A 13,793-nucleotide genomic window follows, 5' to 3' on the forward strand; every position below is an offset into this window, starting at 1 on the left:
GGTCCCTTAAGCAATTTTTAAATGTAGTCACAAAAGAAAGAAAAGAGAAATTTCCAAGCAAAGTTTTTCCTTGCTTCATACTCTGCTGATGTTCCTCCACCGGATTTTGATAATTACTATGTTGAGAAACTGACTGGGACTCCCAGATTTATTATAGAGTGTAAACTACATTTCCCAGCAAGCTGCGGAACCGACCTGGGCCTCTGCCTACCTCTGATTGGATATTTTGCCAGGATGACGACCAACCAGCGCTTCGGTTGTTTCCCCGCGGCGCTTTCCGCGGGGAACTGTGTGAGGGGTGGGGGAAACTTTGAAAGTTGGATGCTGCAGACCCGGTACTGGAAAGTTTCCTGTGGGGGGCGGTTTTGGGGAAGTGGGGTGCGCTCATTGTTTCCTGCTCGCTCCCTGGGCATTGATATCGGGGAAGAGGAGAGTCACTGTTGGGTGCAGGCCACGCCCACTTAGGCTGGTAGTGATCTTAACCAAAACCCCGCCGCGTGACTGGGGGCTTCTGGCCTTCTTATGGGGGATGCTTGAAAAGTGCTCCTTGTTGGAAGAAACTTTTTTTAGGGGATTCTGGGGTGATGTTTTCGCTTCTTGATGCCCACCCATTCCTCCCACTTGCTGGCAGTTTGGGGTCTAGGCAAGGGAGCCCGTCATTAGGGGAAGTTTAGCGTCTGTCCCCCTTCATGTGGTGTTCAAGGAGAGGTAGTCAATAGCGTGGAATCTGGAGTCGGATCCTTGGATTAGAATTCGGACTCCACCATATGCCAGCTGTTAGACTTTGCGCAAGTTTTTCAACTCACTGCCTCAGTGTTTTTTTTTTTTTTTAAAGATTTTATTTATTTATTTTTTTCCTTTTTTTCTCCCCAAAGCCCCCCTGTACATAGTTGTATATTCTTCATTGTGGGTCCTTCTAGTTGTGGCATGTGGGACGCTGCCTCAGCCTGGTTTGATGAGCAGTGCCATGTCCGCGCCCAGGATTCGAACCAACGAAACACTGGGCCGCCTGCAGTGGTGCGCGGGAACTTAACCACTCGGCTACGGAGCCAGCCCCGCCTCAGTGTTTTTAACCTGTAAAACGGGGTGAAACATCCTAAGCGCTTGGAACAGTGTTTGGCATGTTTTATGGGCTCAGTAAATATGAGATTTTAGTTGCTTAACAGTTTTCATTGAAATCTAGCGAGGATTTTTCTTTTCTTGATGAGGAGAGGATTCAGTCTCCAGGGTTGACTGTCTTCCCTCACTCCCCATATGGGTGTGTGTGCGCGCACACACACACACACACACACAGCAGGAACTTACTGTCTCAAGTGAAAGAAACAAACAGGCAAGCCGTACTAATGCATTAATAAGACAACCGAATAAATATATACAAGGTGTGGTGAGAACATTGGAGAGGAAGAGACTGAGTTGAGGGAAGGCTTTGTGGAGGAAGGTCAGGTAGGCCGGATGGCACATGAGTAACTTACAAATTTACTGTTGTGGCTGGAGAGCAGGTCATGTGGGAGGTGGCCAGTGATGTTTTGCTGAATGAATGGATAATGATAGTGATCGTTAACCTTGAGCACTGTGTGCCGGGCACCATCCAAATCCTTTAACCTTCACTACATTCATGTAAAGTAGGTATTTGAATTACCCTTTGTTTTTACAGATGACGCAACTAAGACACTGAGAGGTGAAGTAACTGCCAGGAAGGCCAGGATCTGGGCTTTGCAATCAGGTATGAATGAGGGGGACGTGAGGGACCAGTTTATAAAGGTTTTTTTTTTTTTTTTTTTGGAGGAAGATTAGCCCTGAGCTAACATCTGCTGCCAGTCCTCTTTTTGCTGAGGAAGACTGGCTGTGAGCCAACATCCGTGCCCACCTTCCTCTACTTTATATGTGGGACGCCTGCCACAGCATGGCTTGACAAGTGGTGCCATGTCCGCACCTGGTATCGAACCAGCGAACCCCAGACCGCCAAAGCCGAACGTGCGAACTTAACTGTTGCACCACCCAGCTGGCCCCTATCAAGGGTCTTTATGGGATCCTAAGCAGTATGGAATTTATCCTGTGGTCTGATGGTTCGATGGGTGGTTTTAAAGGATGAGAGTGACAGTATTGGAGTAACTTTAGTAATCTGGCAGGATTGTGGCACTGACCTGACTTTTGCAGGCCAGTTTGGTGCTTCCTCCCGTGTACTTCCACAGCACATTTAAATGCCATGACAATAATTAATGGATGACTCTAATTATTTTTGTATACATTTCTTTTAGTCTATTACTGTGAGTTCCCCAAGGGGAGGGAATATGCTTAAATGGTTCTAGTATCCAGAGCTCAGCAGAGTGTGTACTTAAGTGTCAGGGGAAGGAATAAATGAAAAGATTTTCTTTTGGCTGGCAGGGAGTGACCAGAGACAGTAAGCAGTAGTCCAGGCAGTGACGAGAGTGGCGCTAATGAGGCAGAGAGAGCAGAGTTGGTCATTGTTAAATTCCAGGTAAGGGGCCAGCCAGTGGCCGAGTGGTTAAGTTCACGTGCTCAGCTTTGGCTGCCCAGAATTTCACTGGGTCAGATCCTGTGTGCGGACATGGCACCGCTCCTTGAGCCATGCTGAGGTGGTGTCCCACACAGCGCAACCAGAAGGACCTACAACTGGAATATACAACTATGTACTGGGGGACTTTGGGGAGAAGCAGGAAAAAAAAAAAGATTGGCAGATGTTAGCTCAGGTGCCAAAAAAAAAAAAAAGAAAGAAAATCCAGGTAACTTGGGGTTTTCATTTTGAATGTATTTTTTTTAATGAATTTATCCATCTAAATGATGTCATTACCCAGAACTACCTGATTTGTAAAAGCACTACGTCATGATAGAGCAGATGCTGCTTGGTAAACTTTCTTTTGAGGAAACAGTAATCAATGCTGTCAAATTCCCATTGAGAGAAACAATACATTTTGTATTTGTTGGGGGGGTGTGTGTGTGTGTGTGTGTGTGTGTCTGAGAGAGAAAGTTTCAATTCAACTGAGAGAATTTAAATGTTAAATGGAAAATTGGGCTGTTGTAATAGAAATAAACATCTACATTCTTAGTATATATTTTCGTTCCAATATAACTCCTTTTCTGATAATTATATTGCTTTATCGCCTGACACAATGAAGAGTTCCTATTTCTACTTATCCACGGGATGTTTTGCCGGCTGAGTGAGACACACAGCCTCTCCTTTGTGTACACTATTACGGGACTCTCTTCGAGCTCTCTAAGGCAAATACTTTGTGAGCCTTATTTAGCTCTAGTGAGGTTCCACAAGAGTGAAATTTCATTGCATGTGGGAATGTGAGCAGCTAGTATAATAAAAAGACAATTTCAATTTGTAAATAACACCTGAAATAAATCTCATTTGATTCAGAGGTTTGTTCTGACTCATAGGAAAAGGAGAGGTTAGATACGATTATGGACTTGTAGTAGAGTGTGATGGTTAGGAGGATAGGCCTCAGAGTCAGATTCCCTGGCTTCAGTTTATGAATCCACTATTTACTTTTTCTGATGATACTAGAATAGCTAACCTGTCCAGGCTTTAGTTTTCTCATATGTAAAAATGGGACCAATAATCAACCCTCCGTATAGGGCTGTTGAGAAGATTAAATATGATAATTTATGTGAAGCTTTGGAACTGTGCCTGGTATAGAGTAGGTGCTCAATAAACATTATCGTTACAGTGCAATGAAAGTAAATACTTTCTAGGAGTGCTGTTTGGAAATATGCCTTGAAGGCTAATCAAAGATCCAAATGAAATTTATAAATGCATTGAAAATCTTAAGATGCTATACAAATGTGAAGTGTTGTTATATTCATGTAATAAGTATCAAAGAATTGTGTGAAATGCACATTCTTATGTTGCCTTGTTTCTCTGTGCTCATGTTTGACAAACAGTTGTCTCTCCTGTTTAAAACATTTAGGAAGATTCTGTAGCCTTCCTTTATTTTATCAGTAATATTTTAAATACTATACATTGCATTTTGTGTGTGGACAAGTTTGAAGACTTTTTAATTGATACAGTGTTTCAGATAGCCCATCTACTATTGCTTATGCTATTTTCTGTTTTTTTCAGGGTTCTTCTTTTGCTGCATCTGGAGGCATGGGTAGCAAGAAACTAAGACGAGTGGGTTTATCACAAGAGCTGTGTGACCGTCTGAGCAGACATCAGATTGTTACCTGTCGGGTAAAATGCATTTAATTTTTCCCAATGAGAAACTTTAAGTACAAATTAATTTTAAGTATACCTTAACTCTTAAATAAGCCTTAAATAGCTAATAGTTGAAATATGAAAACTTATGTTTGTTAAAAAGAAGATAAATGGTGGTACTTCTTCATAGGCTAATTTCGAATAACAAGCCACTTAGGTTGTATTTCCAAATGTGGTTTCATTTATCCAAATTCAATATTTTTGTATTTCGGTGGGGGGAGATTGCTTGTGGCATAAGGTGAAGTACACCTGTGCCATTTATTTGGGATTCTAGAGAAGTTTTATCTACTTAAAAGATATTTTGTCGTTAGATGAGAAATCTGACTCAAATGAGGAGATGGTATTCAAAATGGATAATTTTTCTTGAAAATAAGAGAAATTAATAGTTAGAGTCATTTTCCTGTGGTTGGGTTGAGAGAAATGTGTAGAGGAGATGTTGCATTTTTAAGCACAATAGTGAATCAAATCCCTCTTAGGAGGTTAAATAAGATTTAAGGTTTTATCTTAGGATTTAATCCCTAATAAGACAGACTTTCAGAGCCTGCTGCAATTTTAAAAAAATTGTTTTGTGTGTGATATCGATATCTTTGGTTCCTCTGTTATACATTTAGTAATCCTCGTGTTCATACTTTGAAACGCTCCTAAAAGTGTGAAATTTAACATTTCATTCCATAGTCAGTTTTATTCTCTCTCAATTATCAAATACTTCCTCCAAATGATCTCATAGCTTAGGAAGAAACTCATTTCAACCTGATGCTTTCTGGACATCTATTTGTGCCCTTTGAGGCACAAGTGCAGTCTCTACACCCAGATTGGATGCTGCTGCTATGTGATGTTACATGGTGTGTCCTCTGGTAAATGCCAACTAAACTGGGTAATTACAGTGTATGGTATATGCCAACTAAATTGGATAATTATAGTCTAAGACTATCATCATATCTTTTAGTTAAGGTATATTTAGGGGGAAAATACTATAAGGAACACGTAAATCTTTGATCTACAATAAATTTCACTTTTTTCTACACATGAACAGTGTCAATTGAAATTTTCCTTTTAATTCCAGTAGCTTTATTGCACATATATATTTAAAATATTCTGTTTATGTCTCTTTAGGACTTTTTATGTCTTTCTCCACTGGAGCTTATGAAAATGACTGGCCTTAGTTATCGAGGTGTCCATGAACTTCTGTGTATGGTCAGCAGGGCCTGTGCCCCACAGATGCAAACGGTATATATATATTTTTTTTACTACGATTTGTATTTTGAAATGATGCTTTATCTCATTTAAAATATTTTTGGGGATGAGGCAAAAGAAAAGATAGAGATGAACAACACCTCAAAAATACTGACTCTCACACCATAGAATGAGTTTTCTAATGAGAATATATGTGAAAATTTCATGTAGTTTATAAGCTCGTGGTAGATAGTTCCTAATTATGGGTATTAGGGGGCAACAGGAAGTGTTTTCTCTGTAGCTGATAGTGATATTTCAAAAGGTCATCTTTCTCTTTTGTTGTTTGGGTAGGATTTGTGGACCTCATGGTTAAATTATAGTATATTCTTAATTTTAGAATGTTCCTGTCTCTGTTATACTAACTTTTACCACCATCACTTACTCCATATCATAAAGTACGCATGTTGGACTTATATGAGCTTATTGATTGAATAAATAACACTTAAAAATTTATCCTCACTCTTGAGAAGAGTTAAAGTCTTTTATAACAAGTCCTCATCAAGTTATACTATTTTTTTCATTCTTTCTACATTTTACATTTTCTACATTTTACGTTTCTACTTTTTATATTTTAGCTTTTAAAAATGTAAGTTTTGTGCATGGTAGAAAAGGTCTTGTTTTCCCAAAATAAGAGTTGCCTAAAAGTCTGTTCAGTGCTTTGCAAATGTATTTATTTATGTGAATTGTAAATTACTTACCTTACTGTCTCATATTGAAATTTGGTATCCACTGAGCAATAAAGTAGGGTGCAATTCTATGAAGGAGGAAGGAAGGAATGTTAGTGTCCTTTTAAACTTCTGAGGGGGCTGGCCCTGTGGCCAAGTTGTTAAAGTTCCACGTGTTCTGCTTTGGTGGCCCAGGTTCACTAATTTGGATCCCAGGCATGGACCTGCTCCACTCATTAGCCACGCTGTGGAGGCATCCCACATACAAAATGGAGGAAGATTGGCACGGATGTTAGCTCAGGGCTAATCTTCCTCAAGCAAAAAAAAAAAAAAAACAAGAGGAAGGTTGGCAGTGGATATTAACTCAGGGTAAATCTTCCTCACCAAAAAACAAATGAAAAACAAAAAAAGCTTCTGAAATAATGAACAGATGAAGTATTTTCTTTTGTTCAGATTTAGCTTGTGGTCTAAGGAAAATACCTTAAAGGAGAATAGTCAGAAGAATTAGAATCGGAGTTAGAGATGGGCACAAGTCTTATCTCTGGAATTGATCTTTAGCTTTGAACAGCTCACTTTGTTTTATGGGAGAAGTTAGAGAGTTAAAATACCGTGTGATGATTCTGTGTCTGGGTCCAAATTAACTTGTTACTGTTTTGAAGGTTGTAAAGCACCAAGAAAACATTTTCATTTGACATCTGTCCTTCTGCTTGGTCAATATCTACAGCATATTTCCATTTAGGTAATTAAATTAGAAAGCATGGACAGGAAATTCAACTTCAGTCTCCTCTTCCATCACCACTTTCAGTCCTACTCCAAATGCCAATTCAAGAAGACATCTTTCTCCTTTGTTGTGTATTCACCCTTGTAGCATTCTTTAGATTTGAGTCTTGCCTTCAACATTGGCTTAGCCTTAGTTCATTCCTCCAAGAAAGACTTTTTTTTATTTGTTCATTTATTCAATCATTTACTCCTTCAACCAATATTTATTGAGTGCCAGCCATATTTCAGGTACTTTGTCAGGTACTGGGGATATTATAGTGAACAAGGTTGATAAAGTTCCTGCCCTTATGTAGCTTACTGTCTAGTAGGAGAAGTCAGACATTAAACAAAGAATAATATAAATAACTTAGTTAATTGTAGTGGTGATGAGTCCTGTGAAGGAAAAATACAAGGAGCGTTGAAACTTAATAACAAGCGGTATTAGTTTAGGGGTCAGAAAGGCTCCCCTGTGGAAGTGACACTTAAGCTGAAACCTGAAGGATGAATAGGGGAGATATGGGCAGAGGAGTTGGGAGGGAGATGAGCGGGAAGAGCTCGCAGGCAGTGGGAGGAGCGAATGCCAAGGCCCTGTGAAGAGAAGGAGAATGGTGCTGGTATGGTAATCCAGCCCGGCTGGTGTGAATGGAACGTAGGAGTGAGGAAGAGAGCAGCAAGAGACCAAGCCGGAGAAGTAAGCAGGAGTCAGGTCACAGACTATGTTAAGGATTTTGGACTATTCTGAGAGCAATGAGGAGTCATAAAAGGGTATAATCTAACATGCGTTTTTAAAAATTCAGTCTTAAACATAGTCAAGTGATTGAAAAGGAGCAGGAAAACATTGATGAAGTCTAGTTATGTATCTATTACTGTATTCTAGACAGGAAGTGATTGTGACTTGGATTATCAGTGTGGTATTAATGCGGAGGGTAGAATGTCAATTTTATGAGAGCTATTTAGGGGTAGAGTGAGTAGGGTTTGGTGATTGTTTGGCTGTGGGTGGTGATGAGGTAGAGGGAAGTGTCAGACATGAATCCCTGATTTTTGCTTTAAGAAACTTGGTGGTACCATTTCCTGAGATAAGGAACACTGGAAGAGGATCCGGTTTGAAGGGGGCTGAATTCTGTTAGTTCTCGTTGAAGTTCAGGTGCTCGTGAAACACTGAGTGGAGATGTGAAGTAGGCAGTTAAATACGTGGACTGCAGCTTGAAGCTGAGGTCTGCTCTAGAAGTATGCATTTGGGAGTCTCTGCTGTAAATATGATCAAAGCCATGAGAATGGATGAGTCATTGCCTAGAAAGTATGTGCAGGAAGAAGGTCTGTGTACCCAAGGCAATTCCTGAGTGAAGCTAACATTTAAAAATAGATCGGACAATGATGAGTCTGAGAAGACACAGCCACCCAAGTGGAAGAAAAACTGGTGGAGTGTCATATCACAATATTCCTCTTTGTTTCATTTATGTACATACTGTTATTTCTGAAGTCTTGTTCTGTTGCTTCATTTTATTATTTTTTTGAGTCACCAAGTCTACTATTCTCCTAATGAGAGTTGTAAAGGAAGCACCTTAATGTTAACAGATTGGGCTGCCTTTACATGTTTGGTGAAGCATCCCCATGCCCTCCTATGTTGCCTGATAGATGGTAGACAATAGTCAGGTATTTCTAAATCAGATGCAAAGCACACACCTTTTCCTGTAGCTTTTCTAGCTATTTCATTGTACCTGAATATAGCCTTAAAGGAAAATCTGTGGTAATCCATGGTTTAACTGAGCTAAGAATTCAGTAGGGAGGTTAGACGAGAGTGGGCACATTTCTGCTGGTCTCCCACATCCTCATGGAGGCAGAGGACCCTTGGATTTGAGACGTTGATTTATTAAATTATAAACTTCAAGTGGGTAGAAACTATGTTTGGTTTACCACTGTATGCCCAGAGCTGCTCATAGTATACAGCGTGCAGTAGACACTCAATTAATATTTGTTGAACGAATGATTACACTTCTGTGGCTTGACCTCAGTTTATTTGGACAACTTAATAAAATAGTAGTGATTGTTAATGTTAGAGGTTGTAGAGAGGCAAGTGTTCTTATACATCTAGGGGACTTGAATCATATTAATCACATCTGCAGAGACTCTTTTTCCAAATGACGTTAACATTCACAGGTTCCAAGGATGTGATGTGGATATCTTTGTGGGGGGGCCAGTCTACCACACCTATGTTCAAGCTATTCTTTGCAAACCAGCCTGGGTTTGAAATAACTTGACCTTGTCACTCCTTGTTACTCTCAGTGTAAACTGCAAAATTCGACACGGCTCTTTAGAACTTGGTTCCTTATTTTTCCACCCTCATCGCTTGCAACACCATGACCATACTCTGTCTTTCAACCATTCTAAAAAACTCTTTTTGGGCTGGCCTGGTGGCAAAGTGGTTAAGTTTGTGCACTCTGCTTTAGTGGCCCAGGGTTTGCGGCTTTGGATCCCAGCTGCAGACTTACACACCACTCATCAAGCTGTGGTAGTATCCTACATACAAAATAGGGGAAGACTGGCACAGATGTTACCTCAGCAACAATCTTCCTCAAGCAATAAGAGGAAGATTGGCAACAGATATTCGCTCAGGGCCAATCTTCCTCACCAAAAAAAAAAAAAAAAAGACAAAATGATTTTTTGTAGTTTTTGTTAGTTTCTATTTCCTCTCTTTCTTGCTTCTTGACCTTTCTTTGTACGTTCTGTCTCTTTGGCAGGAACATGCACATTTCCTTTGCCTGTCTAACAGCTATTTCAGATGTTAGCTCAGGCATCCAGATCTTTCATGAACCCTTCCTGGATCACAAAATCCAGATCAGGTACACTGATCAGGTATGCAATACCTCTTATTAATTGTTTTGTAATTGCCCTGTTTCCAGTCCTAATTTCATAGTTCCTGGTTGACTGTAAGTACTGTGACGGCAGGGGCTGTTATATCATATCCCCCAAACGTAGCACAGTCCCTGGTACAGGGTAAATATTCGTTGAACAAATAAAGAACAGAGGAAAGGAAGATGGATTGGGGTTCTAGCTGTCAAAATTTGAGATTTGGAGTTGGTTTATGTTTTTGAATAGGTAAAGAGATTGAACTCAATCTTTTTCTCGTTCAGGCTTATGGGATAAAGACACAAAGGTCTGCTGCTCTCTCGCCAGCCTTCTTGCCTACAACCCTTTCTGCTTTGGATGAGGCCCTGCATGGTGGCGTAGCTTGTGGATCCCTCACAGAGGTAAAGGAGAAACTTCCTAAACCTTCTTCTATTGACCTATAACCTTCAGAGCAAGGGGAAAAACTTTAGTTAAAATGCATAAATTATTTCATGAATATTAATCTGCATTAAATGGTAAGTTCCTCAAGGGCATGGTTCTCCACTCAGTACCTAGCACAGTTGTTTGGAGGTTTTGACTGAAGTCTGCTTAGGTTGTTGTTTCTTCAAATTAGAAAGTGATGAATATTATGAAATGATATGAAATAATCTGAGGGAATTCAAAAAGGATCACTACTTAGGAAGGAAAATTTGAAATTTTATTAACGTGGGCAAATTATAGTATTAGACTGAAGTGAGCAATTTTTACTTCCTGCTGAAGATAAAATTTGGTTCTATGGAGTAAATAGGTTGTTGTATTAGTTCTGTGTTGTTGCATAACAAATTTCTCCAAAACTAAGTGGCTTAAAACAGCAGTAAAGGTTCATTTCTGTTTCTTTGGCGGTGGCTTGGCTCAGCAATATTGACAAGGGACACAGGATCTGAAGATTTGGTGGGACTGGAGGCCATTTTCAAGGCTGCTCGCTCACGTGGCTGGCAAGCTGGTGCTGGTTATTGGCAGGAGGTCACAGCTCCTCCCCAGACAGGCTCTCCAGAGCCTGCTGGAGTCTCCTCAAGCACAACGTGGCTGCCATCCCCCAGGGGAGGGACCCACAGGAAGGCAAGATGGAAGGGGCAATGCCTTTGATGATTTAGCTGTGGAAGGCCACATTCCCTTCATTAGAGGCGAGTCATTAAATCTAGCCCGCATTCAAGGAAAGGGAAATTAGACTCTCCCCTTTGAGAGAAGTGTCAATGGGTAGACATTTTAAAAGCACCACAGGTCTTTTCCTTGAAACCTCCGTTGGTGTGCTTCTGGTCCTGATGTGGTGACTCAGTAGACTGTGTTTGTGAGCACTCTCCTGAGGGACTTCTTGCCTGAGAGTTCTAGGGGCGTAGATACTTTAAGCAAACTTCTGAATAAGAGTAGATTCTTACATTGATGGTTATAAATTTAACTGTAGATTTTTTTCCTTGAAGATAAGGAACCTGTTTTAGATACTATACCTTACTTCTTGCATTCCAAGAAAGATTTAAAAATATGTGTGTGTGCTGTGTCTAGGAGATGCCTATTAGGTAGTTGATAAGTGAATGAATGAGTTAATCTTAAAAAAAAAAAAAATTAGAACCTGCTGTTGCAGTGTACTGCCACCAGATGGTGCCAGAATCCTATTTTGCATTATCTTCTTGTGCTCTATTTGGTTCAACTTTGCTCAAATAGATTTATAACAATAGAGATCCAGAGTTATAAACTTAACCTATTTAAATAGCAAAAAATTGAACTTAAGGAAGATTAACCAACAAGTACTTTTTGTTTTTTAAGTTTTAGAATAATTTTCAATACTTTTCATTTAGCTTTTATCAATTCTTTCTGAATCCAAGCAGTAGTTACAAGCCATTTAGGTGTTCTGTCATGATTTACTTGGCTAACTTGGAATATAAATACCCTGACTGCTTATTAGTGGCAAGTTCTCAGCTTTCAATTTCAGCTACAGGTAGCCTCTTCAGTCTTTTTGGGATTTCTTGGCTGAGTACAGGGAGTATTTCTGATTACCTTTTATTAAACACCGAACTTTTGATATATATTTTAAGTATACAAGATTAAGTATATTTTGCATGTATAAGTTATGAGCTCTTATAAGCCTATGACCCAATATAAGAACCAGAACAATAACAAAACCATTGAAACTAACTGTGGGCTCCTCCCTGATCCTATCTTTGGCCTTCTGTTGGGAGGTAACCTCCATCCTGAATTTCTGCTATTCCTCTACTTTTTTTCCTGATAGTAATTTGCACCTATAGTTTTCCTTTATTGCCTATATACATAGAAAATACAACATTTTATTTAGTTTTGCTTACTTTTGAGTTCTATTAAATCATGTATCTGTGATTAAATCATATCTTATCTCTTCTATGAATTGTTTTTTTACTTAATACTGTTTTCTAAGATTTATCTATGTTGTTGTGCATAGCAAGAATATAATTCACTTTCACTGCTGTATCATATTCTATTTTGAAAATATGCTGCAATTTATTCATCCCTTCTCCTGTGAGTGAACATTTGGGTTGTTTCCAGTTTGCTGCTAATATCAACAAATCCTGTGAAATGATTGTCCCTGTCTGCTGGCTCATGTGTACAGGTATTTCTCTAGGGCAAGGATTGGCAAACTGCCCAGTGAAATGCAGCTTGCTGCCTGTTTTTGTAAATAAGGTTTTGTTGTAACACAGCTAACCTCATTTGCTTACATTTTGTCTGTGGCTGTTGTCGTAATATAAGGCAGAGTTCAGTTAGTTGTGACAGAGACCTCAGGGTCTGCAAAGCCTAAAATATTTAGTATCTGGCCCCTATCTAGGGTGTCTACTTTGGAGTGATTTGCTGGTTATAGAGTATGCACATACGTAACTTTGCAGAATCAGGACGAATGGTTTCCTGAGGGGTTGTGCCTGTTTACATTCCTGTGGGCTGGGCATGAATTCCTCTTGTTTCTTATGTTCTTGCCTTGCTATTATCAGACTTATTAATTTTTCTCCATTTTTATGATCTTAATTTTCATTTTTCTGATTACTAATGAGCTTGCATTCTTTTCATAAATCATTTTGCTATTTAAAAAAATAATTTTATTAAGGTACAATTTAAATACTATAAAATTCAACCATTGTAAATGTATAATTCAATTATATTAGTAAATTTATAGTAAATCATCACCAAAATTCAGTGTTAGAACATTTCCATCATCCTAAAAAGTTCCCTCATACCCATTTATAGTTAATCCCTGCTCCCATGCTCAGCCCTAGGTACCCACTGATTTACTTTCTGTCTCTATAAATTTGCATTTTTATAAACATTTCATATAAATGGGATCATATAGAGGCCAGTCCAGTGGTGCAGCAGTTAAGTTCCCATGTTCCACTTCAGTGGCCTGGGGTTCGCCGGTTTGGATCCCGGGTGAGGACCAACACACCCCTCATCAAGCCATGCTGTGACAGGCATCCCACATATAAACTAGAGGAAGATGGGGCATGGATGTTAGCTCAGGGCCAGTCTTCCTCAGCAAAAAAGAGGAGGGTGGGTGGCAGATGTTAGCTCAGGGCTAATCTTCCTAAAAAAATATATATATATTAAAAATAATCATGTGAGCCCTTAAAAGCAGTATGCTTTCTCTGGCTAAAGAAGAAGGGAAGCCAGAAAGATTCAAAACATGAGGAGGACTCGAGATGCCATTACTGCTTGGAAGATGGAAGGGGCTGTGTGAGAAAGAATGTAGGTGGCCCCTAGGAACAGTGAGTAGCCCTCAGATGACAGACAGAAAGGAAACAGGGAGCTCAGAGCCACAACTGCAGAGAAGTGGATTTTGCCAACAACATGAATGAGCCTGGAAGTTGATATTAACCCCCAGCCTCCAGATAGGAGCCCAGCTTAGCCGACACTTGATTTTGGCCTTGTGAGACCTTGCGCAGAGAACCCAGTCAAGCCCAGCAGGACTGCCAACCTACAGAACTGTGAGATAATAAATGGGTGTTGTGTTAGGCTGCTAAATTTGTGGTAATTTGTTACATAGCAAAAGAGAACTAGTACAGATATCAACGGAG

The 13,793-nt window shown here is 39.7% G+C and overlaps 1 protein-coding gene across 24 annotated transcripts in view; it reads left to right on the plus strand.

The window, feature by feature from the left end:
* RAD51B (RAD51 paralog B) overlaps window positions 1-13,793 on the plus strand; it is a 638,238-nt gene that overhangs the window by 850 nt on the left and 623,595 nt on the right. For 8 of the 24 annotated variants that reach the window (XR_011504632.1, XM_070513844.1, XM_044773837.2 and 5 more), the window contains exons 1-5: window positions 247-335; window positions 1,655-1,723; window positions 4,088-4,198; window positions 5,336-5,449; window positions 10,011-10,127. Coding sequence is in view for 12 of the 24 variants with exons in the window: in XM_070513844.1 (XP_070369945.1) it covers window positions 4,115-4,198; window positions 5,336-5,449; window positions 10,011-10,127 (315 nt within the window). In the remaining 12 variants the exon portion in view is untranslated. Of the gene's footprint in view, window positions 1-246; window positions 336-1,654; window positions 1,724-4,087; window positions 4,199-5,335; window positions 5,450-9,622; window positions 9,733-10,010; window positions 10,128-13,793 lie in introns of those variants that run through there. The other 16 variants (XR_011504641.1, XR_011504640.1, XR_011504639.1 and 13 more) reach the window with 5 other exon arrangements.

The sequence above is a fragment of the Equus asinus genome, chromosome 7 (assembly GCF_041296235.1).
Source record: "Equus asinus isolate D_3611 breed Donkey chromosome 7, EquAss-T2T_v2, whole genome shotgun sequence".
Taxonomy (NCBI): Eukaryota; Metazoa; Chordata; class Mammalia; order Perissodactyla; family Equidae; genus Equus; species Equus asinus.